Below are 25,507 nucleotides of genomic sequence, written 5' to 3'. Positions count from 1 at the left end.
CAGTCTTTTATGTATTAGGTATGATGAATTACGTATTATATTATATCTCACTGATTATATTGATCATGGTATTTGATATTGATTTCAATCATACTATGAGATATATATTTATTACCGATAATTGTCTGTATTTACTATACAAGCTTCGGTTGTATCAATCAAATATTAATAATCCATAATTTATTCTAATATGTCCATTGAATAGTAATTTTCCTACTCACATCATATATATGATATTTATTTTGATTAGCAATCTAATTAATTTAATATTTGATAATATATATTTTTTTTTAAAATATACTCGAATCATATAAAATTTAGTTTGTATAGCGTATAACAAAGATACTTAATCGTTAAAGTCACATCATCATGTACAATAGTTAGCGTAAAAAAAAAACATCTAATCAACTCATTTAGTCATCTAATGATAAAACTTTTCATGATATTTATAAGCGTCTATATACTACTTATAATTGTCATCTATAGAAACTTATTGGCTTTCTATTTCAGTATTTTTAGAGTATTTTTTACAATAACAATAAAATTAAGATGTCCGTTGTGTTTTGACAAGCTCACAACTCTGGCTCCGGTCTCAATTATAACAATTCGTGTTTTATATAGAATCGCATTAAAGACATAAATTACTAACGTTATTCATTAGTGTTGGTGATAATTTAATGAAGAAAAAAAAAAAAAAAGAAAAAAAAGTGGAGTTGGGCAAATCGATATTAAATATAGACTTATCAATTTAGTATTAGTTATTACATTGAGTATTCAATGATCATCGTCTAAGTTTAGAAAAATAATTCTTTTAAATAAATAAATAGATATATTAACAGAGGCAAGGCTAAATTTTTTAAAAGATTATTAATATATATTTATTCATACAAATTATTTTAAAATTGTGAGTTTAATGTGAGATCAATGCGATTTAAAGGGATGAAAATAATTGGATTAATTCCCAAAAAAAAAAAAAAACATGAAATTTTTACCCGTTAAATTAGTGTCTGTCTTTATTACGGCCTTGTTAGAATCGCAACTGTTTATTGTAAACCTCTGAATTATCGTATAGCATTTTGACTAACCAATTTGACAATTTAATTTTGCTATATGTGCTATTGGTCTTTAATATTTTTGTTTAAAGTGGCTCTTGAGATAATATTAAAACTTAGTGTTTTAATGTAGATAATTATGAAAAACATAGTTTGCTAGTTCTCACATTTGACTGGAGTGGTCAACATCACCCTCGTCTGAAATCATCTTGTTTCATTGTTTATCACACAATATGCTACAATGTTTTTTTTATTATAAATTTTTTAAAATTTATTAATTTAATTCACCAAATGAAACGAGATATTGAAAATATAATTAATCTTTTAAAGTCAAAATAAAATTTTTAATAATCGATAAAAACATTCTTTTACATCCTTTAACTTAATCTATTTCTGTGAAAAATAATTTTCATCTCTAGGCTTGTCGACTCAAATTTTATTTTTATTATACAATAAAAACTATAAAATCTATATACTAATTAAATCACACCATCGATTGTATTTATTATATTTTAGTGCCATCTTTTGGCATAAAAAAATTTATTTTTTCACTTGATCTGCAAATAAATGCTTATTTAATGTGAAAAATATAATCAAATTTTGATTAATTAACAGAAAAAAAAGCTATAAATTTTTACACTTGTGTAATTATTATTAATTACACTCTAAAACCAAATGTGTTACAAGTGTACTATTTTAACACTATAGTTTTTTGAAATCACTTAATACACATTTTACGGTGTGTTAAATATCTATAGTTTATTTTAAAACACTTGGTTTTAGAGTGGATGGTTTTATAGGATTAACCAAGGTCACAATCCATTCTCATAAAAGACACATCGTTATTTTCACGTCGTTTTAGCAATTATATTTACCGTTTGATATTATGTTTATCATGTAAACACACGTAACACATATATATATATATATATATATAATCAATTAGATGCAGCAAAAATATTTTATTATGTCACATACCTTCTTCATTAATTTCATAATTTTCTTAACATTGTTTAACATGTTGAATTTTACTTCTTCATTGCTTAACTATAATTTTTTTATTGCTTTTTTTTTACAATTGATAGATAACGAAAATTCAATAATTGTTCATAAATAAATAAATAAAACAAAAATAAAGCAAAAATATTTTCGTTTAAGATAATTTTTTAAAATGATTATAACTTTATTATGTAATGCTTTAATTTTTTTTTATACAATATTGAATCAATTCTTATCACTTTATTACATTTTTTACTTTTGAATATAATTTGTGGAAAAATTTATTACACCAATAATTGCTACATTAAAATCATTAAGTTTAATAAATTTAATCAATTTGATATTCTTTCATTCTATTTAATATTAATTAATTTTTTTCAACTTTCAATAATTTTTTTAACATTACTTATAAAAAGAAGGAATTAATTTTAAATTATTGGAAATTAATAATTTAGAGTTAGTTCGTGATATTTTTTATGTACAGCTTTCACTAAAAATATAATACAAACAAATTACAATTTTTTTTTTTTTTTTTTTTTTTTTTTTTTTTTTTTTTTTTAATTACAAAACTACACTAATACTACAAAATCATAATATACAATTATATATGATTAATTTAATAAAATAACCACTTTACATTATGTAATGCACTTAATTTAATAACATTATACCAGTAAAGATTAAAATAATAAGTTATTGTATTGTCATTCTATGTCGAATCAATGTAAAATTAATTGTTATGATGATTTATCATTTAGATTAAATTTAAAAATAGATTTGTGTAGGTAATTATGAAGTTAAACGCTATCACTAAAATTTATTAAGTAAATTTAAAAAAAAAAATGTTTTTAATTTTTTTAACTATAAAAGTTAAAATAAAAGAAAAAAAAACTAGAATGTATTTGGTGTGCGTTATGCAAATAGTTAATTATTTAGACATGTCATATCTCTTGAATGTCTCACATTTAAATAATATATCAGTGTTATAACCTCAAGTATCAGCTTTTAAATAAATTTAAAACAATGTTTATTGTTTTTAATTATTTTTAAGATATTTAAATATTAACTGAACATAACTTTAAAAAAAAATTTTTTTTTAAATTTGATAAACGAGAAAAATTATTTTTTAAAAAAATTCCTGTGATAAAATTTAATTTCTTGATAAAATAACAAATCTTCATTTCAAAATTAATTAAAACTAAAAAATGGCCTCAAGATCGACTTTTAAACGATTCGACATAAAATGACATAATTAGAAAATAATTTTTTTTTTTTTTTACTTCTTGCACACCTTAATTTTAATGTTTTAAAAAATATAATACAATCACTAGTTATGTAAATAAAAATATGCATCAGCAAAAAAGTTAAAAAAAAATATCTAACGGTAAAAGTAGATACAGTTGAAAATCAACTTTTATGATTTATTTTGATTCAAGTTTGTTTTAAACCGGTATTTTAATTTATCACTGAAATAATGAATAGGTTTTATTTACTGATAACTCATATTTTTTATCTGTCTTATTCTTCTTTATGTGTATTATTCTTTTCACATTTCATATTCAACGTGCACTGTCTGTAGAAAAATGCACTGCTAAATCATTTTAGTCAAAAAATTTTTCAATTAAACTTTGAAATTATTTAAGAACACAGTAATTAAAATAACAGTTATGTAATACAGATAACTACTAAGTTGACAAAAAATGACTAATAATAAAAATCGGTTTTATTAATGAAAGTAAAATGCACTAAATCATCACAGCCCTAAAATATTTAAATATTTTAATAAACATGATTATCTGTATAAAAAATAATTATTGTTTAATTGTACTGTCCAAATAAAAATATATATATATACCAGATATATAATCATCAAATTGGATACTATAGACAATATTATTTATTAAGTAATTTATTTTATTTGAGTATATTCGGATGAAAAAAAATATAACACTTTTATTGTTGTTAAAGTTGAATTCTTTCTACTTGCATTTAAATCACAACAATAAATCTATCAAATGAAATTATATCGATCCTTATATACAATTAATTAATTTTAAAGCGTCTTAAATATATCTATATGTTATCCAATAAAAAATAAAATAACAATTTAAGTGATGAAAGTTTAAATAAATTACAATTATTAGTTCTAATGATAGTAATTAGGAATCCCTAAAGTTCAAATAATAATAATAATAATAATAATAAGTAGAAACTCTAAAGTATCATTCACATATATTTATTTAAAAGTTGATTGATATCCAACCGCTTAGCGCATGTGTCCCCTGTGCCTTGCATGTCTGTTCGTTATAATCTTCTATTTTTCCTTCTACTATTTAATGTAATGATCATTTAAAATATAATTAATGAAATAATTAATAATGAAATGTTTAATTACATTAATTGATAATCAAAAATATAATAACTTTACAAAATTAGAAAAAATGTTTAACTAATTTTTTTTACAATAAATAAATAAATAAATAATATAATTATTTATTTAGTTTAGTGAAAAAATCTAAATAAATAAGAAAAAAAAAAATTATTTTATATGTTTAAGTATTATTGAAACGCATATTAGTTGTAAATAGAAGTTAGTGTTAAAACGTGTAATGTATATGCGTACGTGATGTATATGTGTATATGTTGTACAGAGGATAAAAAGGGAGGTGTCGACCGGAGCAGCACGGTCATTGCCAAAGAACCTGAAGGTAACCCAGATATTGAACAATTCACAAAATCAACAAAAATTGAAAAAAAAAAAAAAAATAACAATATCTACATACGTTTACAGGAAATATAAATTCTATTATTTACGCACATTTACACTAACACATTTATATATATATATATATATATATATATATATATATATATATATATATATATATATATATATATAAATTTTTAGTTGAAATATTAATGGAAAAAGAATAATTTACAAATAACTTGCTTAAAGTTTTTTTTATTTTTTTGCAAAATTTTATTAAGAGTTTTTTTATTTTCAGTGAATTATAATTAACAGTTAAACTTAAATAACAAAATAAAGTTAATATGAAGCGTTGAAAAAATAACTAAAGTCTTTAAACAGTTTATTTTACATTTATAATTACATTAATATAAATTAAATATATCAGAGCATAAATTTTTGTTATGCTTTTTAATATTTTCAACGCTTCATATATAAATTTTTTGCTTTAAAGATTCACTTTTTAATTTAATTCATTCTTACTAAATTAATTTTATTATTCTTTTGCTTTTTATGGTAAAAATGCTCGAAGCCCTGATTGACTTTAATTTAAAAAGCTTTTTAAATAAAGTATTTAAAAATAAATAAAACAATATTATAAAATACACATTTTATCACATAATATTTATATTAGGAAGAAAAAAAAAGTGATGAAAGACTACACATTTGCAAATTAGTTAATAAGAGCTTCGTATAAAAGCGTTCTTATTCCAATAGCTTTTATAATATTAGCATTTTTGTGAGCTTATTAAAATTTTAGTCAATCTTAAAATGACTGTCTAACACTTTTTTTGAACCTTTTAAAATAAATAATTATTTAGAATATAATTTTTAAATTAAGGTGTGATGATAAAATCCTATTAAAAAATAATACCATTGTTTTATTATTAATTTAATTTAAAAAAAAATCATAAATTGTCTGCACGAGTATAAAAAAAAAAAAAATTGAGCAATTAAAAAATAATCAGCGGTGTGCCTTGTTTATTAATTAAATTAAAAAATTCCAACTAATAATATTATCAACAAGAGTTAAATAAATAAAAAATAAATTTAAGTAAGAAAATATGTTTATCGATGGTCTTACATACTCAATACAAAATATCACTAAATCTCGTCATCAAAAATACTATTTTTAGTCATCGTTATAACAAAAATAAATTAAACGCATATAATCTGAAATATTTGTATATATTTGTGAATAAGTAAAACAAGAATGACGATGATTACACGATATACATACGAGTTGATGTATAAAAATGATAAAAAAAGAGACAAATTGATCTAGAGCTAGAGCTAAAGGGAGATAAATTTAAGAAGACTATGTTTTATATTTGACTAGTCTTTACTCTATCACAATTTCAAGCTGTACTACTGTACAGACTGTCAAAAATATCCTACCTGACCTGGCTGGCCTTTTAGTATTCTGAAACGGGACGTGACGGTTTCAAGAATATGTTCATTCATTTACTCAAATAACACAGTGTATATTCATTAACGTTACGATAATGTTACATTAAAAATGTAGTTATAAAGTTATCTGTTAATTATAAATCTATACTTATTTTTTTTAAAATTAATTATAAATTATTTATTTGATAATTTTTTAATAAGTGTAAATTTAAAATTATCATCATGTCTATTATGACTTCTAGTACTCCTGGAACATCTAAACAATCTGATAATAGTGAGTTAACATATTATTGTTCCTAAAAAATAAATCTGGAAAACAATTGACCCTGCTTTTGTTGGCCAGCCTAAAAATTTCCGGCTATGAAAATTTAAAAAATTATGTTAATTGTTATTTTTTCAATTCTTTTTGTTGCCGATATTTTTTCAACTCATCAACAGATATTCATGTCCGATGCGGTATATATATCAACCCAGATTTTCACCCTCTAACGATAAAAAAATGTAAGATCAATCAGTTTAACAATTGTGATTAAAAAAAAAACTAGAATCAAAATCAATTTCTCAGAAAATCTAGGAATTGATAAACCGTTTCAAACGCTACATCAAAGATCCAAATCGGTTAATCCATTCAAAAGTTATATAATATTTTTATACACTCGGACAATATCTTGAAAATAGTCAGGATAGCTTCTTATAAGACCTTAAAACGTCGAAATTTTTTTTTTAAAAAGTCGGTTTTCGAAAAACCAGACAAAAACCAATTTGTCTTTTTTTTTTTTTTTTTTTTATAAACTTTTCATTAAAATTTTAAAAATATAATGCATAGTTTTTACGATTTGTTAAATTTTACAACAAGTTAGGCCATGGTCATAAATTCTATTTTTGTAGACCATTTTATCGCTCTTGTGTATATATATATATTAGTGTAGAATCGACGTAAAATATATATTTTCTGTTTTTATATAATGCGCTGAGACCATCGTAGCACATTTTCGATCAATTTTCTTCGTTTCAATCCTTTTTATTTTCAATACTTCTATTATTAGCAATAACCTCAATGTCTTTTCTTTATTAATAAATTACCAATTATTACGAAAAAAAGGTACCTGCAATTATTCTCCTGAGAATTTTTATAACTTACAAATATTTATTAAAGGAATAAAATACATCTATTCTAATATTTGATGCTTTTATTTAGTAAAACAAATTAATAAATATATACTAATTGCATTTTTATGTTTGATAAATGATTTATTTTATTATTTAAATAATAAAATTATCAAATGATTGGATAAAGAAAGTAATATTGTCAGTAGTATTTGAAAATATTTAAATTACAGCTTATTGTTATTTTTTTTTAATTATATATTTTTATGTAGAAAAATTTGACCAAGTATTATTTATAATTTTTGTTAATCAATTTAATATTATAAAAACAATAAATTTTCATTTTAATGTTTTTAAAATCTATAGTTGATATAAATATTGAAACTAATAATTTAAATTTAAATTAAATACAAAATCAATTGATTAAATGTTATTTTAAGTTGATTGAAATTGAGCCTTCAGTGTTATTATTTATTATTTATTCAAATTATATTGATTGATTCCTTAATACCGTGAAACAGGCTACGCGTCTCAGGGCACACCACCGAGCAGTCCCGCAGCTGCGTCCATATTTTCAAAAGTTATGGGTGCCGCTGCAGGAAATAAACAAATTCAGGGACCTGGAAACTCATTAGGAATTGCCGCAGTACTCCTTCACGGAGCACAAGGTAATTTTTCGTTTATTGAAACGAAAAAAAAAAATATATAAATTTATTGGGTACTACTAATATTGAGTTCTTTTGGTTGGTTTTAAAATTAACAATACAAAGTTTTTAATGCTTGAAAATTAAAATTTTTATTTTATTACTTAAATATTATTGTTATAGATAAGAATCATTAAAAATGATAAATCAAACAAATTGATTGATTAAAATAATTGGTTAATATACACGGAAAAAAAATATACGCTGCAACAGGATTTTATTCTGTTGCAGTGCCTATTTTTTTTTTTTTTCCGTGTAGGGTTAATTCAAAATTTTTTTAAAGCGTTATAATTAAGTGCGACAATTCGTTAGAAGTTAGGGATATTTTAGGAGCTCGATGTACAAGTTTTATAGGAAATTAACATCTATAATATTTGCTTTATATTGAACGTTAAATATTTATTTTAAATAAGGTAGAACATGTTCTCATACACGGAAAGAAAAAAATGGAAATTTTTCCAATTTTGCCTGGGAAAAATTCCTTTGTTGGCGTTGTAAATTTTACTATGTCAACATATGAATTATTTCTATATTGACAATGTAAATTTTCCTTTACCAACATTTAAAAAATAACTATGTAATATAGTAACAATTTCAATGTTAACATGGAAATTATTTCCATGTTAACAGAGTAGAAATTCCCATGTATGTAAAAATGAATAAATATTTGTAAACTGATTTTTTTTTTTTTTTTAAGTAATTTATTAAGTAAATCAAAATTAATTAATTGAGTTGATGATTATATACTGTCGGAAACACGATGTAATTGACTTTTACGTACACGTTTATATTAATTGAGTTTATAAAAAAATTTGTTAATTGGTAGATGAACAGCTACAAAAAATTTTAATTAAATTACACAAAAATTTATCGAAAACTTTGAAACTCTATTTTTGTAAATTTTAAAATCTTTACACATCTCTATTTTATCGCTTTAGGATCTAAATGATTATAATGGCCAAAATATTTGATATTTTGTTGGTTTTATCTTCTTGTGGACTATTCCCGTGCAACATAGCATTTTTTACTATGTTGACATGAAGATTTTTCCTATGTCAACATGGTTATTTTTACTATGTTTACAGATTAATTTCTTCTTAGCAAAATGGTAAAAATTACCATGTTTTCTATCCGTGTATAAATATATAAAAATTATCCTTCCAATAATTTTAAATAAATACTAAACTCAACCGGCATTATATTGATCATCGATCAGTCTGACGATGCTTCGAAACTAAGCTGATATCAGTAAGGTAAAAAAAAACTACTGAAATATTGTTTCTTAACAAAAATCTCATCGAAAGTCAGTATAAAATTGTTTTAGTATTATTATTCGATATTCACTTTTAATAATTATTACACCAGGCATGTTATTCATTATATGTATATAAATATTATTAATCACATACAATCCTATTTCACGAGTTATTTATTAAAATAAATATTATTCTTAACTGCTTCATATTATTTAATTTTTACGTAAATAATAATAAAATTAACCTTTAGCTTTTTTTTTTCTTTCATTCTGTTTATATATTTTTTCTCAATAAAGTTAAATTTTCAAATAGAAAATATTATCACTATTATTAATAACAAATATCAATTTTATTATATAATTAAATTATTATCGTAATAAGTAAAAATAATCACTGAAAGTTTACAATAAATTAATAGAGTTACTCATTACTACATAATTATAAAAAAAAAAAAAAAAAAAAAAAAAAAAAAAAAAAAGAATTTTACTATTTAAAAATTTTTAGCAACAAGTATGCAAATTCAAGAACAAAGTCACTCATTTAAACACTGACTAAAAAAAAGAATCATTGAAAATTAAATTTCTTAAAAGAGTAATGTTAAAATTTAATTTTTAGTAATTCACATTAATAAAGAATGAATAATTTTTAATTTCAAGACAATTTTTTGAATAATAAATATGAAATTTTTTAGACAAAAATATTTGTTATTAATAACCAGTTTCAATAAAGTAAATTTTTCAATCAAGAATGTTTATCTTGTTATTTTTTTTTTTTTTTTTTTTTTTTTTTTTTTTTTACGTTTAGTATACAAGCTATTTACTATTTTTTTTATTATCCTTTAATACGTAGATTGTTAATGTTTATTTAGAAATAGAGCTGATTCCCTAATCGAGAATAGACGGTAAGGTATAGTGACATAGTGACAAGGATAAATATAATAAAAATTATGTACGTAAATTTGCTATCATGAAAATTCGAGAAAATAAAATTTTTAAAAATTAAGTCACAATAATCCCAATTGTATTCTGAGCATGCCACAAGCAAAAAATTTAATGATAAATGTCTTACATTAAATAATTTTTAGTAAATATATTACGCAACAAGGAAAGAAAATAGGATTTTTTAACCCGTTTGTGTAATTGCCTACAAAAGCCAGTTACAAGGGTGGCAAATACATGGAATGGGACGTGTTTGGGACGTTACTTGTCTCCCTGGTGTGTATACTATTTTTAATCAGATCTGCACTTGAAAGTTGAAATTTTCACCTCTGTTTATCGAAAAAAAATGACGTATATACTTATCTTTTTCTCTTATGAGAACATAGATAATGAAGATTAGCGCATGCTTTATTTATCCCGAAAACAAAGGCGCAAAAATTTAAACTTTCAGGTGCAGATTTAATGAAAAATAATCTACACACCACGGAGTGTTAAGTTAAGACGTCCCATTCCATGTGTGTTGCTACTCTTGTATTTGAATTGTGTAAGCAATATTACACACGAGGGTTGAAATTTTCTATCCCTACTTTCCTTTCTTGGTGTGTAATGTACTGATTTCATTCTCCATTAGAATCGAAAGAAAAATGTTTAAATTAATATAATGTAAGACTTTTTTTTTTTTTTTTTTTTTTTTTTTTTTTTTTTTTTTTAAATCAGTTTTCGGAATGTTAACTGATTTTCCTATCATATTCGGTATGTGGTTGTTTGCATGATTAGCTGACAATGGAAACAGCAACAGTAACGGCAGTAGCAGTGGAGGAAGTACTAGTACAAACAGTCAAAATAGTCAAACGGGTATAATGTCATCACTTCCATCAATAATGAGCGTCAACAGTCCCCCACGACAACGCAACTCATCAGTTACGGGTCTGTAATTTTCATATCATGCATTTTTTTTTTTTTTTTTAGAAGTTGATTGTATAATTGTATCCCTTTTTTCTTACATAAAAATAATTTTGTAACTGCGGTCTACAAATATTTATAAATTTGCTCTTTCTTATTTACTAAACAAAGTTAAATGTCACTAAATACTTATTTTTACTATTTTGTTGCACTAATAATTTAATTAATTAATTAATTAATTTATTTATTTATCATATTTTATTTGTGCATAAATTTGCTATAATGCATCTCACTATTTTTATTAATCTCTTTGTATGTAACCAACACGCATGACTACGCTATACATCTCTTCTATTTTATTCTTCTTCTACTTCTGCTTCTTCTACTGCTTCTACACTACAACTATTAACAATTTCTTGTTAACGTGACTAACACATGGGTCATGATTGTAATGTGGCACTACATACTTTATCAAGAATAGAAGATCCTATGGATAACAATCGTCGAGCAAGCAATGTTTCCAGTGAGGTGGAAGACGGTAAGAAGGATGCTTTATCGGATGGTGTCTTACCAAGTACAAAATTATTACAACAACAACAACAACAACAAAATAATTTTTCTCGTAAAAAATGTAGCTTAATTTAAAATTCTTCACTCGAAGCATCGTCCGAATTATTATTATCGATGAAATAAATTTATTTTATTAATATATATATTAATTTACAATAGAATAATTAATATACCGAAAATTATTTGAAATGAATATTTAATTTAGTATAATAAAATGATAATGTTATTATTAATATTTATGGAAATTTATAAGTATTGTACATGATAGTTAATTTTAGATTGAAAGATAAATGAAAATTAAATAAATGTGCCGACAATTTATGAAAACGGATAATTATGTATAATTAATGATCGTTATAAATCGATATTAAATTAAAAAGGTTATAGTTTAGTTACGAATTAAAATCTTTCGTTGAATAATTCTGGTAAAATAATAATTTGAATAAAACTACATATTTATATAAATATGTTTATTTTATTAAATACAAATTAACTAAATTATTTACGTACTGTATTAAGTATAAATGCAGAAAGATAAATGAATAAATAAATAAATATAATTATCATATAAAAAAATGAAATATTTATTGCCTCAAAAAAAGTGAAGAGACAATCATAACGAATTCCTGCTTATTTTTGATTTTTAAAATAACGCCATGGTCGAAAATAAAAATAAAAAAAATATATTTTTAAATATATATATATATATATATATATATATATATATATATATATTATCAATTAAAAAGTTACATTTAATAAAACAAAATTGTTTTATAAAATTCGACCATACGTTTATTTAGATAAGTGTAATCGCTTGTACACAATTGAAGAAAAAAAAACAACATATGATAATTAAAAACAAAGCAATAAAAAAAAGTAATAAGACTTAAAAATGTGTCTTTTAATGAGGAAGGTATATGCTTGTAGAAATAAGAATCATGTGTCCCGTCAAGACCTGCAGCCAGCTCTCAACAAACTCGCAGTGCTCAGGTAACGCGCACTAATCGTAGATGAGAATTTTTATTGGAACCGTTTATTGATTGTCGGCGAAATCCGAAATTTGTAAATAAAAAAAAAAATATTTTTTTTATAAAAAATTGTAAAAAAATTTAATTGCAAGTATGTTTAGATACAACTGTCGAGGTATTTTTTAATTAGCCGGACCCTGATATTGAAATTTAAAAAATTAAAGTTATCGTCAAATATCTTGAATAAAAGTAGAAAATTTTCCAATGAATATATTAAGCTATAAATGATGATTATTATTAGAGTTTTTTAAATTTTATTTCTGACTTGGTCGACAAATCGATGAGCGGTTTATATTATTACGCGTCTTACAAGCAATAAGTTTTATTTTTTATAGGTATAGTTAAAAAAAAAAAAAAAACGCGTTTTTAACTAGATAATTATTTTTTTTATTTCAATTAGATATAGTATTAGCTACATAAAATTATATTGAAACATTAATTAAATCACATCGCGACTCCACTCTTGTATATTTACACTATCTATAGGTTTAACTCACACGCGTCAATTAAATATATTTGGCACAATGATAATAATTATTATATAAATATAATTTTATTTTTATTATTTTTATTAAATATTATAGTATTTGAGGTAATTAAGAATCACGATAATCATACAAAGCCCTGCTTTTATTCATAGTAAAATTAAAATAATAAATTATTGATTAAAAAAAAATAAAAAATAAAAACGAAATCGACGAAAACTCGTAATGGCGTGGATAGGATGTAGGTATTAAAAATTCATGCATGTGGCTGTTGTGCTGTGCAATTTACCGAAAAGAGTTTCAAATTTAAAAACCACATATTTTTACTGACTGTGAAATATTGACAATTGCAGCTCGCCGGCAGGAGATTATCAAGATGACTGAACAGCTCATTGAAAGTATTAATACCGGTGACTTCGAGGGTTACACGTAAGTCCATCAAGAGTTAACATCACTAACAACATTCAATAAATATTTATGAAATTCATATTAAATAATAATATTTATAATAATTATATAAATAAAAAATATTTTTATGCTAACAATTTGTATAGGAAAATCTGTGATCCACATCTAACTGCATTTGAACCAGAGGCTTTAGGTAATTTAGTCGAAGGAATGGACTTTCACAAATTTTACTTTGATAATGGTAATTATGCCTAGTTTGCGTCACCATTTAGTTAACAAAATTTATTCTGCACTAACATTGTTTAGTTTATTATTTATCAAATTAACAATTTAAATTTACATTCAATATTTATATTATATTTTAATTTAATTTTATCAAACTCAAGCTTTATAAAATATTATATCATTATTTTTTATTTTTTAAAAATAAATATTTTTTTTTTTTTTTTATATATTATTGCTTCTTTTTTTAAAAAAATAATAATAATTGGCTATCTGTCAATAAAAGTTTATATAGAGAGTTTTAAACTCTTATGTATTCATATATATATTTCTTTAACTATCGTGTAACAATAAAATTTAATACTCAAGCAGTCCTGGGGAAGAATTCGAGTTGCAAGGCTGTCAATACGACAATTCTCAACCCTCATGTGCATTTACTTGGTGAAGATGCTGCTTGTATTGCCTATGTCAGACTTACTCAATTTGTAGACAAGTAAGTTGTATTTATATTAACTTATATTTATCTTTTAACTTATTATAAAATAATAAATAAAAAATTAGTGTGCGAATAGTGTTCGAATCAAATATTACTGTTTGACTAAAAATTCAAATCGAATAATTTTTTAAATTAAAATTATATGTTAGTTTCCGAATTGCTTTTAAATTTTCACATTATGCTATTGTAATTCGAATATTTGGTTTTAATTTGAAACATTAACATTTTTATTTAACTTGTGTTAAATTATAATAGTATATTAGACACGAAGGAAGAAAAGCTTCTTTTAGCAACAAACACGAATATTGGGATGTCCTACTTCTCTCCGTAGTTTATGTATATAATAAGTTAATTTTTATCATTTGGTCTGGGAAAAAATTGTATACATATTATACAGGAAAATAGAACGTTCCAATCCATGTGTTTGCAGGTAATTACACACGCAAATTAGAATGTCATTATTTTTTCCCTTGGTGTGTAATATATTATTACGAATAATTTTAATTTTTAAAATAATTAAAAAAATTATAAATATTTCAAATTAATCAATTCGAATTTCGAATTGAAAATTAATTTTTTATTAGGCACAAATAATTTATAAGTTTACATTATTTACACACCTTTTTTAATTTATCCTTACAAATTGAAAAAAAAAAATTACATATAAATTTTAGACAAGGTGTAGCGCATACCCAGCAAAGTGAAGAGAGTCGTGTGTGGCAGAAAAAGGATAACAAATGGCAGAATGTGCACTTCCATCGAAGTGCAGTGACTGGGCCTTCGCCTTTCTCTTGCAATCATAAATAAAAAATCTGGTATAAATTATTAAACTTAATAATATGCATAATATATACTTTTTATTGATAAAGCATTCATTAAAATTAGATCTCGATGAGTACTTAAAAATAATTAGTGTGCTGTGTCATTTATGCCGATGATATTATAATCTTCTGAAAAAAAAAAAAAAAAAAAAAAAAAAAAAGATGAAGAAAGAAAGAGAGAGAAAGAGAGAATGAAAGAAAGAAAGAGAAAAAAAGAGAGAAATTTTTGAATAAATAATTAATAAAAAAAAACTTTTAACGACAATGTGTCACAATTTATCTTCTTTATTATTTTTAATCGTGAGCACATTGAAGCTCAACTTTATGAATGTTTTCAATATGACGATAATCTTCTTAACAAGTCTCTATAACTACCAAAGCCAACTAAATAATGAATATAAAAAACAGAGAACAAGAAACAAAAATGAAAGGAAAAAAAAAAGGTATGCTAAAAAGAAAAATATGAAGCATATTTAGACATAGATTAGTTCAGAATCGGTATAAAATTAAAATTTTTTCGACAGTACATTTTTTTTTGTACATTGAAAAAAGTATACTTTCTAAAAAAATATCTTAATAGCTCAATGATAACAATGCACCAATACCTTATCTGTACTAATCTTTGACTTTATTATAACAATATGCATTATCGTCGATAAGACTCGAGTATTAACGAAGTCTGCTTAATATTTTTTATTAGTTAGAGTAACAAATTTAATTAGGGAGTCGCAATAGAAAAACTTTTGGCCCGATCGAGCCTTGATATCGACCAACGTGCCATGTAGTTACGACTCTTATATAAAAATATGAAACGAAAAATAAAAAAAAAAAAAAAAAAATAAAGAAAAAAGTAAATAAATAAATAAAACAAAATGAGATATTAAAACCTGAAAAACTTTGCCTAGAGTCTTATACTTGATAAGTGACTCTCGCCAAGACTGTAATCAATACAATAAATCAAGGAAGAATAAAAAATTTAAAAAAGTAAATAAAAAACTACACGATTATATGATATGGAAATATTTAAGCCTTATAGATCTTTATTATACGCTAGTAAAATACTTACACATCGCAGTGTGATTGTAAGATTCATATAGATGCATATTAACAGCAACATCTTTGTGGTGTGATTGTAGTTTTGGGATAATTACATTTACATTTATCGTATACATTAATAACGCACCTTGAGTTTTAAAGATTGTGTAAGTACTTTGATGGCGTATAAAGTAAGATGGCGTAATTGAATTCGATAAATTAATATATAGAGCGAAACAATCACGTGGACCGGGACCTAAGTAAAATGTGCGATAAAATATTATTTATTATTTTTATTTAAATTAGTCGAACATATCGACTTTTAAACTAATCGAATGCCTGATCGACTCCCAATAATCTTTATTAAACAAATATCGACATATTTTTTTTGTTTGTTTGTTTGTTTTTTTTTTTTTTTTTTTTTTTTTTTTTTTTTTGTTTATAAAAGTTAAGGACTTTTGAAACAAAAATGAAAAATAATATATACTTCTAAGCTTGTTATTAATCGTTTAAAACTCGTAATTATATATTATCACTCATGTGCGCACGTCTTTCTAAATCAATTAAAAAAAATTTTTTAAATATTATATATGTTATTTATATGAAATAAATATTAGTATTAAACGGCGCCCAAGTCTTTTATCATAATGTTAAGTAACTAAAATTAATCTCATTAACATTAAATATTATTACTAGAAAAAATTCAAATTGAAATGAATTAATTATATATACGCAAAAGAAGTATTAAAAAAAAAAAAAAAAAAAAAAAAATGATATAACGCACGATTGATTGTTATAAACATGACTTGATCTTTTACTACCAAGCCTTTATTGTCTGTTGGGTTGGCTCATTATTTAATATAATTATTCTTATTCTTTTTTTTTTCTCATATCGCTGTTCCTTCCAGAGAGGTTCAGGCTTGTTAGATCTGTCCACCTTTGCCCGTCTAAGCGAATAATGCATTGGTCCGTGATGCAATTTATTATCAAATCGATTAATTATAATATTGAATTTTTTTAGTTAATTCAAGTAATAAACTAAATATATATTTATTTTTTATTAGTTTCAATGATAATAAGTATTGCTAATGATATTGTAGTTATTAATTATTTTAAGGCGAGGCAAAGTTATTTAAAAACATATAGTTGTACAGAACTTTCTTCCATATATTTATTTTATTTTTTATTTTTTTTTTTTTTTTTTTTTTAGATAATTTGTTATTTCTTAATTATAATTATTATATGTCTTATTTAATAATTATTTCATTTATTAAATAGTTGATTATAAATAAAAAATACGACTTTTTTATTACAATTACTGTAATTTAAAGAGCTGTAGTTTTTTCAATTATTATTATTATTATTATTTATATTGTTGTTGTTGTTATTATTAGTATAATTATTGCGTTATATATCAACTATGTATGTGCGATCGTAATTTAAAAATTAAACAAAAAAAAAAATAAATGCTCTTCAGTCTGTGCTTGGTCGTAAATAAATAAAAACAAACGTTAAATAATGCAATTTTATTGTAATAGTATGGCGTATCTTGACATTATCATTAGATGGATTCTGATGAGAGTTGTAAGTAAGTCTTTAAATTTAAATTAATAATTAATAAAAAGAGAAAAATTATAGCTACATTTATATTAATTTATTTATCAGATTTTTATTATCTATATATATATATATATATATATGTATATATATATATATATGTATGCGAATATAATTGAGAGTTGAATTTAAAATCGATGAATTGATTTTTTTTTATTATCATTAAATACTAACTACTACTAAAAATATTTAAGATAATATAAAAAAATAGATAATTGACAAAAAAAAAATGATCATTTGATTCATAAATTTACCAGTGTTTCGTAAAGATTAAAATTTTTTAGTATATTTTTTGCCGTATCGTTGTAAACGACGATCTCAGGAAATCTTTCTACCATAGTTTTTTAGAGAATTAAATTTCTTACAAAAAAAGTTGGTATACACGAATTTAATTGATCAAAAGTTTATTACTAATTTTGAATGAAAAAAAAATAATAAATAAATGATTAAGATACCCTTGAATCCACAAATTTATTACTCATCTTTTTCGATATGTATTTTTTTAACATTACATTTCATAATAACTTTCAGTTGTATTTAATCAGTAAAAACATTATCGATTTTATTTTATACAATCTAATACGTATTAATCAGCTCTGATATAAACTACTGAAAAAAAACTATGCATATATATATTTATATACTTAAAAATAAGCATTTAATTTACACTCTTTGTCAAATCTCTCTTTCATATGATTAGTAATACATGCATATATAAATATTATATTTGAAAAGTAAAAGTAAAAGTGAAAAATTATTAAAATTAAAAATGAATCTACAGTTAATATAAATAAAAGTGAATATAGAATTAAACCTACAAAAAAAAAAAAAAAAAAAAAAAAAAAAAATAAAAATTAATAATTACTAAATTTTTATCGAATTTACTTCGTTATTGGTATAATATTAAAAATAATAACACTAAGCATTTCTACACGTTCGTACATTCTCCATAGTTGTCACAAATTCAGTCGCAATCTTAAAAAAATTTAATCACTTTTGCCATCTATATACATATAAATATAATTCGAAAAGTTACTAAAGATAAACATATAATTTATCATCTTACAGATATACTATATATTAATAAAAAAAAAAATTCAAAAATAAACAAAATTATAGTTATTTCTACAATAATTATATATTATATTGCTTCTAAAGTGTGATTGTTGTATAAAATTGATTATAACTATTGTTTTCTTACTGTTTAAAAATAATTCGTTTACATGTTATCTACATGCTACATAAAGAAGAATTATATAAATAAATAAAAAATATTTATAATAGGAATTATATAAATAATTACTTCCATTATTTTTTATTCCTACTATATAGATATATATATATCTATATATCTATGGCCGCACGAATTACAGTGTTTAGAAAAATAAAATGAAAATACATTTAGTATCAATATTTAAGTATTTAATAAATTTTAAATAAATTTCATGGCCAACAAGAGGCATATTTAAACATTGTCTTTTTTTTACTCGTAGTTATTTCTTACTACAACTTATATGATAACATTATCTTATAAAATAAGACCATGTTGTTAATATTGTCAAAATAAAAAAAAAAATAAATAAATAAAAAAATAAAAAATATGGTATTTTACAAATATTATAACTAATATTTATAACTCGATTAATAATTATATAAATTTGTTAATTATGTATTTTAGTTTAAGCAAACAAATTGCTTTTTCAAACATATACATTATCATTTTGAATTTACTCAAGTGATATATCGAATATTCATTTCAGAGCACTGTTTTAATTGTATTAAAATCAATTTCTAATTAAAAGTTTCTTCATTAAACTATTATTAATAATAAAGAAAATATATTATTTTTGTCCCTCAAAGTTTCATATCCCGCATACAAGCGTTATCTTTAAGCACTATGTACTATTTCAAATTATTTTGTTAAATAATTGATTTGTATATTGTTAAATTTTACGAAATAATAGCTTTTGTAAAAGTTACAATTACTATGTGTTCAAAAAAAATCATTCTCTATTATAATAAAAAAAAATTAACTTAATCTGTACAATTTTAACACTTTCCATTCCTCATTTATACTATTATTTAGTTTAATAATTTTTACCAAGTGTATCTACACGGAGAGAAAATTATAGTAACAGTTACAATATATTATGGGAATGGTTCCCATACCGCATGGTAACCATTCCCATAATATTATGGTAATAATTCCAATACATTATGGGAATGATTACCATAATATTATGGTAACCATTACCATATACGCTTAGGAACTGTTCCAATGTGGTTATAGGATTGGTTCCTATTTGCTTATGGAAACTATTCCTATGAGTATGGTATTCATTACCATGATTCTTTCACATGCGATATGGGAGCTGTTACCATAATGATAGGAATTGTTACCATATTTATGGAAACCTTCCCAAAAAGTATGGGTCTATATCCTATAATCCCAAGTAATCATTACCATAACGGTATGGGATGATATTTCATAAACGTACTAGGAACAGTTCCTTTAATTTTTTCTCCGTGTACAGATTGCACTGAAAAAAATCAAGACAACATAAATTTGTTCCGTCAGATATGAAAACACGTTTTTAGATATATACAATTTAAGATTTTTAAGATATTTTTTGCATAAAAAATTACAATAGTACTAGTAGCATAGGGACAGTATATATTGTAAAAAATTTTTGAACTCGGTGTAGTGGATATATGACACAGTGTAAAAATTACACTAAATACCGTGTTGAATTTAGACGGTGTCAATTAAAAATTTCTACACCGTCAAGAATGAAAATTTTACGAAATTTTCAATCTCAACATCAAAATTCTCGAGAGCCACTTTTACACTTGAATTTGTTACAATGTAATAAATGAATAATATCCATGTACATTTGGCGCTATCAGATGTTTGCTATCGGGTATAACTCGTATGTTTGTTGGTTTAGGAGATGGATACTCAGTCAAAGTTATCGCGCTCCCACATTTTTTGCTGCACAGGAGAGCCGAATATTGTTAATTCACGGGTTGGTTGTCACAGCGATCATTTTTGACAATCGGTTCATTGATCGGCGTTAAAGAATCGTAAAGGAATCACCTCCACTTCGACGCCGATATATATCCGTATTAGGTTCGTTACATATTATCGGTTATGACTGCTGTGATAATCTTTATATATTTTAGCAATTTCACAGATGTCGGTTTTCAATTGTTTCCATGTCTTTATTTATTTAAAAAATAAATAAAAATAAAAAAATTACTGATTAAATTAAATGAGAATAATAAATTAATCAAGTTTTAAAAATATATCACCGTGTGATAATAAGATGGGATCTCAAACAGAACAAATTTTAAAATATACGAAATCCTCTATATCATCACCAATAAAAATTTCAACTCTTGACATCGGACGTATACGACAATTTGACAAATTTTATCACGTATTTAAATAATTATTAATATTTTTATTTTATGATATATTTCTAACTGCAATGTAAAATATTTCACTTGAAGATTAAAATTTACTTTACAAATGAAAATTTTTATTTAAAAGGGAATACAACAACATCGAGAACAATACAAAGATCATGTGGGTGCATTACATCCTCTTAAATATTTTAACAAAGGTATTGAAAATTCATTAACATTGTCATACTTCCAAGAGTATCAAGTACCTTACATAAATTATAAAGTACCTATTGTATTGTCTTCATTGTATAATCGAACATTTAAACTATCTCCTCTTCTTAAACAAAAAAATTTATCAGTCCATGACCGATCAAATTGTATTAAATATAAGCGATGAAAAAATATAAAAGTTAATCAAAATTGAACATTCGTTTAATTTTCTAGAGGAATATCTTCAAAAGATTTTACAATGGTGAAAAAAAGAGAAATACCACCGATTAATCAACGTGTTTGTGTCTGTGGTCGAAGATGATAAAAATCATCAGTTCTTCATTTTTTCTTTCATTTTACTTTGAAACGGCTCAAAGCAGATGTAGGATATCAATCAGTAGGTAGACTCGAAAAAAAAACGGCCGATTGATAGCCAGAAATATGACCTCAAGATGACCTCGACATAGTTGTGTCAAATGTTTACGATTTTAAAAAATCATCTGTTCTTCGCTACTTTCTTTCATTCTACAAACAGTATTCACAGCGGACGTTGCTATAGCAACAGTTTCCATAGGGATCGATGCTATGGCAACGGTCTCCATGGCAACCGTTAACATACAAAGCGTGACCCATCTCCACCAACGCTCAAATAGGTCTTCACTCAAAAAAACAATTATTCCCATGATTTTTTATGGCATTTCAAACTAGAAGGCATCATAATAAAAAAAAAAAAACGTTAGTGTGGTAATGGGTTATTCCCAACAGGAGCAAAGTTACGTGCTACTCTTCATAGACAACGATCTCCACCCATCTCTGGCAAATCCTTATATCGGTCTTAACTCGAAAAATAAATTATTCCCAGGACTTTTTGTGGCTTTTCCTACTAGAGAGCATTGTAATGAACAAAAAAAGTTTATGGTATGATGGGTTACTTCCAACAGAAGCAAAGTTGCGGGCTACTCTTTATGGAAAATCATCTCCACCCAGACCTAGTATTGGGTCTCAGATTAAAAAATAAATTATTCCTGGGACTTTATATGGCTCTTTCTACTAACGGACATCATAATGAACAAGAAACGTCTGTGTTATGGTAGGGTATTTCCAACAGGGGGGCTCAAAGGGGGGGGGCTCTTCCCTTGCTCATTCACTTAAACATCTATCAATGTGAGCATTTAATGAGAAATAAATCTCATGAGAAATAAATCTATATTTATATGGAGCATCCCTCGTGGACCTGGAATTACAGTGAAATCACCATGATTTTGTGCCATTTGGTCACTGTAGTTTTATGGTTATCTCACAGTAATTCGATAGTGGGTTTACAGTGATCTTATTATGTTATCACAGTCGATTCATAGTTACCTCACAGTGGTATTGCAGTGATTTTAGTGTGGTACCACAGCCAATTCACAGTGAATCCACAGTAAATTTCCAGTAAACTTACAGTAAATTCACAGTGAATATACAGTACATTTACAGTAAATATATAGTGAATTAACTTTGAATTTACTGTACGTTTACTGGAAAGTCACTGAGGAAACAAATACAAAAAAATTATTAAAACCTACCATCAATTTTGTTTTTAAATAAAAAAAAAACAAAAATTTTTAATGACTACCATTTTTTATTTTTTTTTGTCATTCTATAATATCAAACTTTGAAGCTTTTTGCAATTTTTTCCATTAAACTTATTTCTCAAAACACATCTTGAAAATTTTTAAGTGTTCAGAGAACTTTGAAATAAAAAAAATATAATACAAACGACAGGTAAAAATGGCCATAATGACTCAAATATTCAGTTTATTTAAAAAAAGGACATAAAAAGTTGAAGAATGTTTGAACAACTTTTATTTTGCTATTCTAAAATCACTATAAAACTATAGGTAAATTTACTGTGCAATCATGTTGAAATCACCATTACTGTACTGTAGAATCATGGGAAAATTACCATTAATTTACTTTAAACTTGCAGTAAAATTACAGTGAAATCACTACTAAATCACAATGACAAAATGGCACAAAATCATTGTGAATTCACTATGAAATCACCGTAAATACACCGTCAAATTACGATGAAAGTGAATTCACTGTGATTTGACTGTAATTTTACAATGATTCCAAGTCCGCGAGGGATATCAGTGCTATCTTGGCGAACGCTCTTTTGTTCACCAAATAGCTGTTTACCCATTACACTGTTTCCAAAACATTTGTGCGCGTTATTAAAACTTGAAAGAGACTTTGAAAAATTTCTAAATATTTCAAAATTTCCAAATTTTTTTTCATCAATTTTTCACTTTTACAGACGTCAAACGTGGGAGTCAGTTATAGATCCCACACCTCCTCCCCGCGCCCACACCCTACGTCGAGTAATCCGAGCCTCGGCCCCCTGGTTTTAATTGGCCATATGAACGTTATTTAAAATTGTGTTAAATTTAGTGAAATTTATCTTCGAAGATATGGACAAGATTGTAATAAAAAAGTGTCAGAGGGGGTATAGAAAAATATCGTTTATTAAAAAAAAAAAATGAATTTGGGGGGTGGGGGTTGTAACAGGGTAATTTTCATCCTTGCCAAGTTTGGCCCCTTTATTAATAGTTGTTAATAAGGGCGCCACTGGAAGGTAAGACTCGGCCTTCCAGAACCGGAGATGTTATATTAAATTAATTTCAGGGTCGTTGAATTTTATGAGAGTAAGATAGGATGAGGAATTAAATTTATCACACAATACTTTATTAATATAATTAACAATTTTATTTATCACTACAACTATACTCACCGGGTTTTACTTCACTTATAATTAATTTATTACACCTGAGTTCACCGGACTTTATTACATTAAATATTTGGTCCCCTGGACCTTATAAAATTAAAATAATTAATTGGCCCCTGGCCTGATCCCCTGGATCTATTAGAAATTTAGTCCCCTGGACTTATTACTATAACTTGGCCCCAGGCCTGATCCTCTTGATCTAATTAAATTTTAGTCCCCTGGACTTTAATACTGGCCACCGACCTGATCCCCTGGATCTATTAAAATAAAAATTGGCAACTTGCCGGATCCCCTGGATCCAATTATTTCCAAAATATTTAATTAAAATTTCCCCTGGAATTATTTCGTTTCACACACACACACGTTGAATTTATCTTTCTCTTGTCCACTGGACTTAATTCACACACACACACACACACCGAATTTAATTTATATAAAATTTTCTCACTAATATTTTAAATTTACTTAATTTAGTTAAATTCACTCTCTCTCTTTTATATAATTATTTAATTAATTTATAATATTTTACCAGTAAAAATTTGCATCAAGTATTAGATTTCTTTCTCGAATAACTGACGCTATCTCTCTCGAATTCGTATCTTTTTCTCTTCGCGTTAAACTTTAGATTTTCTTTTAACAATTTTCGGACATCAACTTATTATTCTCAATTTTAAAATCTCAATCTTTCATCGCGATTTTCATAGCACTTGATTTTCAGTCTTGTAAGTTTTATGTTATTAATTTACCGATTAATTTATAATACAACAAGGACTAAATAACTATTATAAATTCTGGCCTCGCTGCCGAGAATTATTTTACCAAACACCTGGTTAATTATTATTTTATTTCTTTACAATAAATTCTGGCTTCCTCGCCGAGAATTTGCTCTATTCAAGACACAAAGTTGTTAATACTTCTAATAACTTTATTCTCAATGTAAGTTAATTTAATAATTCTGGCTTACCTGCCGAGAATTAATATATATGCACAGCCCTTCGATATTAACATTAAACTTAACACTTATTCACCGGATGATACTGTTGGCGTCTCTCTAGTTTCCCTTGGGCTTTCCTTGGTTTCCGGTCTTCTGGAGAAAGCTCATGGCAGATGGACGTCCGTTAGGCTTGTCGGCTCGACCGACTCTCTCCCGATTTTGCGGTTGTCCTGTTGTTATATATTTTCAGCTCGGCCATTTTCGGAAACTTCCGGAAAATGGCCTCCCCACTTAATTAATTTTGGGACAGAAGTCCGAGCTTCTTTAATTAGCGTACCCGGCGACAAGTCGAAAAACTCTAACGGGTACTTATTTGGGGTTTCGG

General features: G+C 24.7%; 1 protein-coding gene across 21 annotated transcripts in view; it reads left to right on the top strand.

Annotated features, from left to right (window-relative positions):
- LOC103575949 (calcium/calmodulin-dependent protein kinase type II alpha chain) overlaps positions 1 to 16,954 on the top strand; it is a 47,861-nt gene extending 30,907 nt beyond the window's left edge. For 2 of the 21 annotated variants that reach the window (XM_053741633.1, XM_053741636.1), the window contains exons 12-19: positions 4,703 to 4,759; positions 7,836 to 7,982; positions 10,990 to 11,139; positions 12,616 to 12,678; positions 13,555 to 13,630; positions 13,756 to 13,850; positions 14,201 to 14,324; positions 15,002 to 16,954. In XM_053741633.1, coding sequence (XP_053597608.1) covers positions 4,703 to 4,759; positions 7,836 to 7,982; positions 10,990 to 11,139; positions 12,616 to 12,678; positions 13,555 to 13,630; positions 13,756 to 13,850; positions 14,201 to 14,324; positions 15,002 to 15,134 — 845 coding nt within the window. In that variant the 3' untranslated portion in view covers positions 15,135 to 16,954. Of the gene's footprint in view, positions 1 to 4,702; positions 4,760 to 7,835; positions 7,983 to 10,989; positions 11,140 to 11,596; positions 11,795 to 12,615; positions 12,679 to 13,554; positions 13,631 to 13,755; positions 13,851 to 14,200; positions 14,325 to 15,001 lie in introns of those variants that run through there. The other 19 variants (XM_053741641.1, XM_014444273.2, XM_014444271.2 and 16 more) reach the window with 14 other exon arrangements.
- The last annotated feature ends 8,553 nt before the right edge of the window (positions 16,955 to 25,507 follow it).

This window comes from Microplitis demolitor, chromosome 8 (genome assembly GCF_026212275.2).
Source record: "Microplitis demolitor isolate Queensland-Clemson2020A chromosome 8, iyMicDemo2.1a, whole genome shotgun sequence".
NCBI lineage: Eukaryota > Metazoa > Arthropoda > Insecta > Hymenoptera > Braconidae > Microplitis > Microplitis demolitor.
This window is presented reverse-complemented; position numbering and strand designations above follow the sequence as displayed.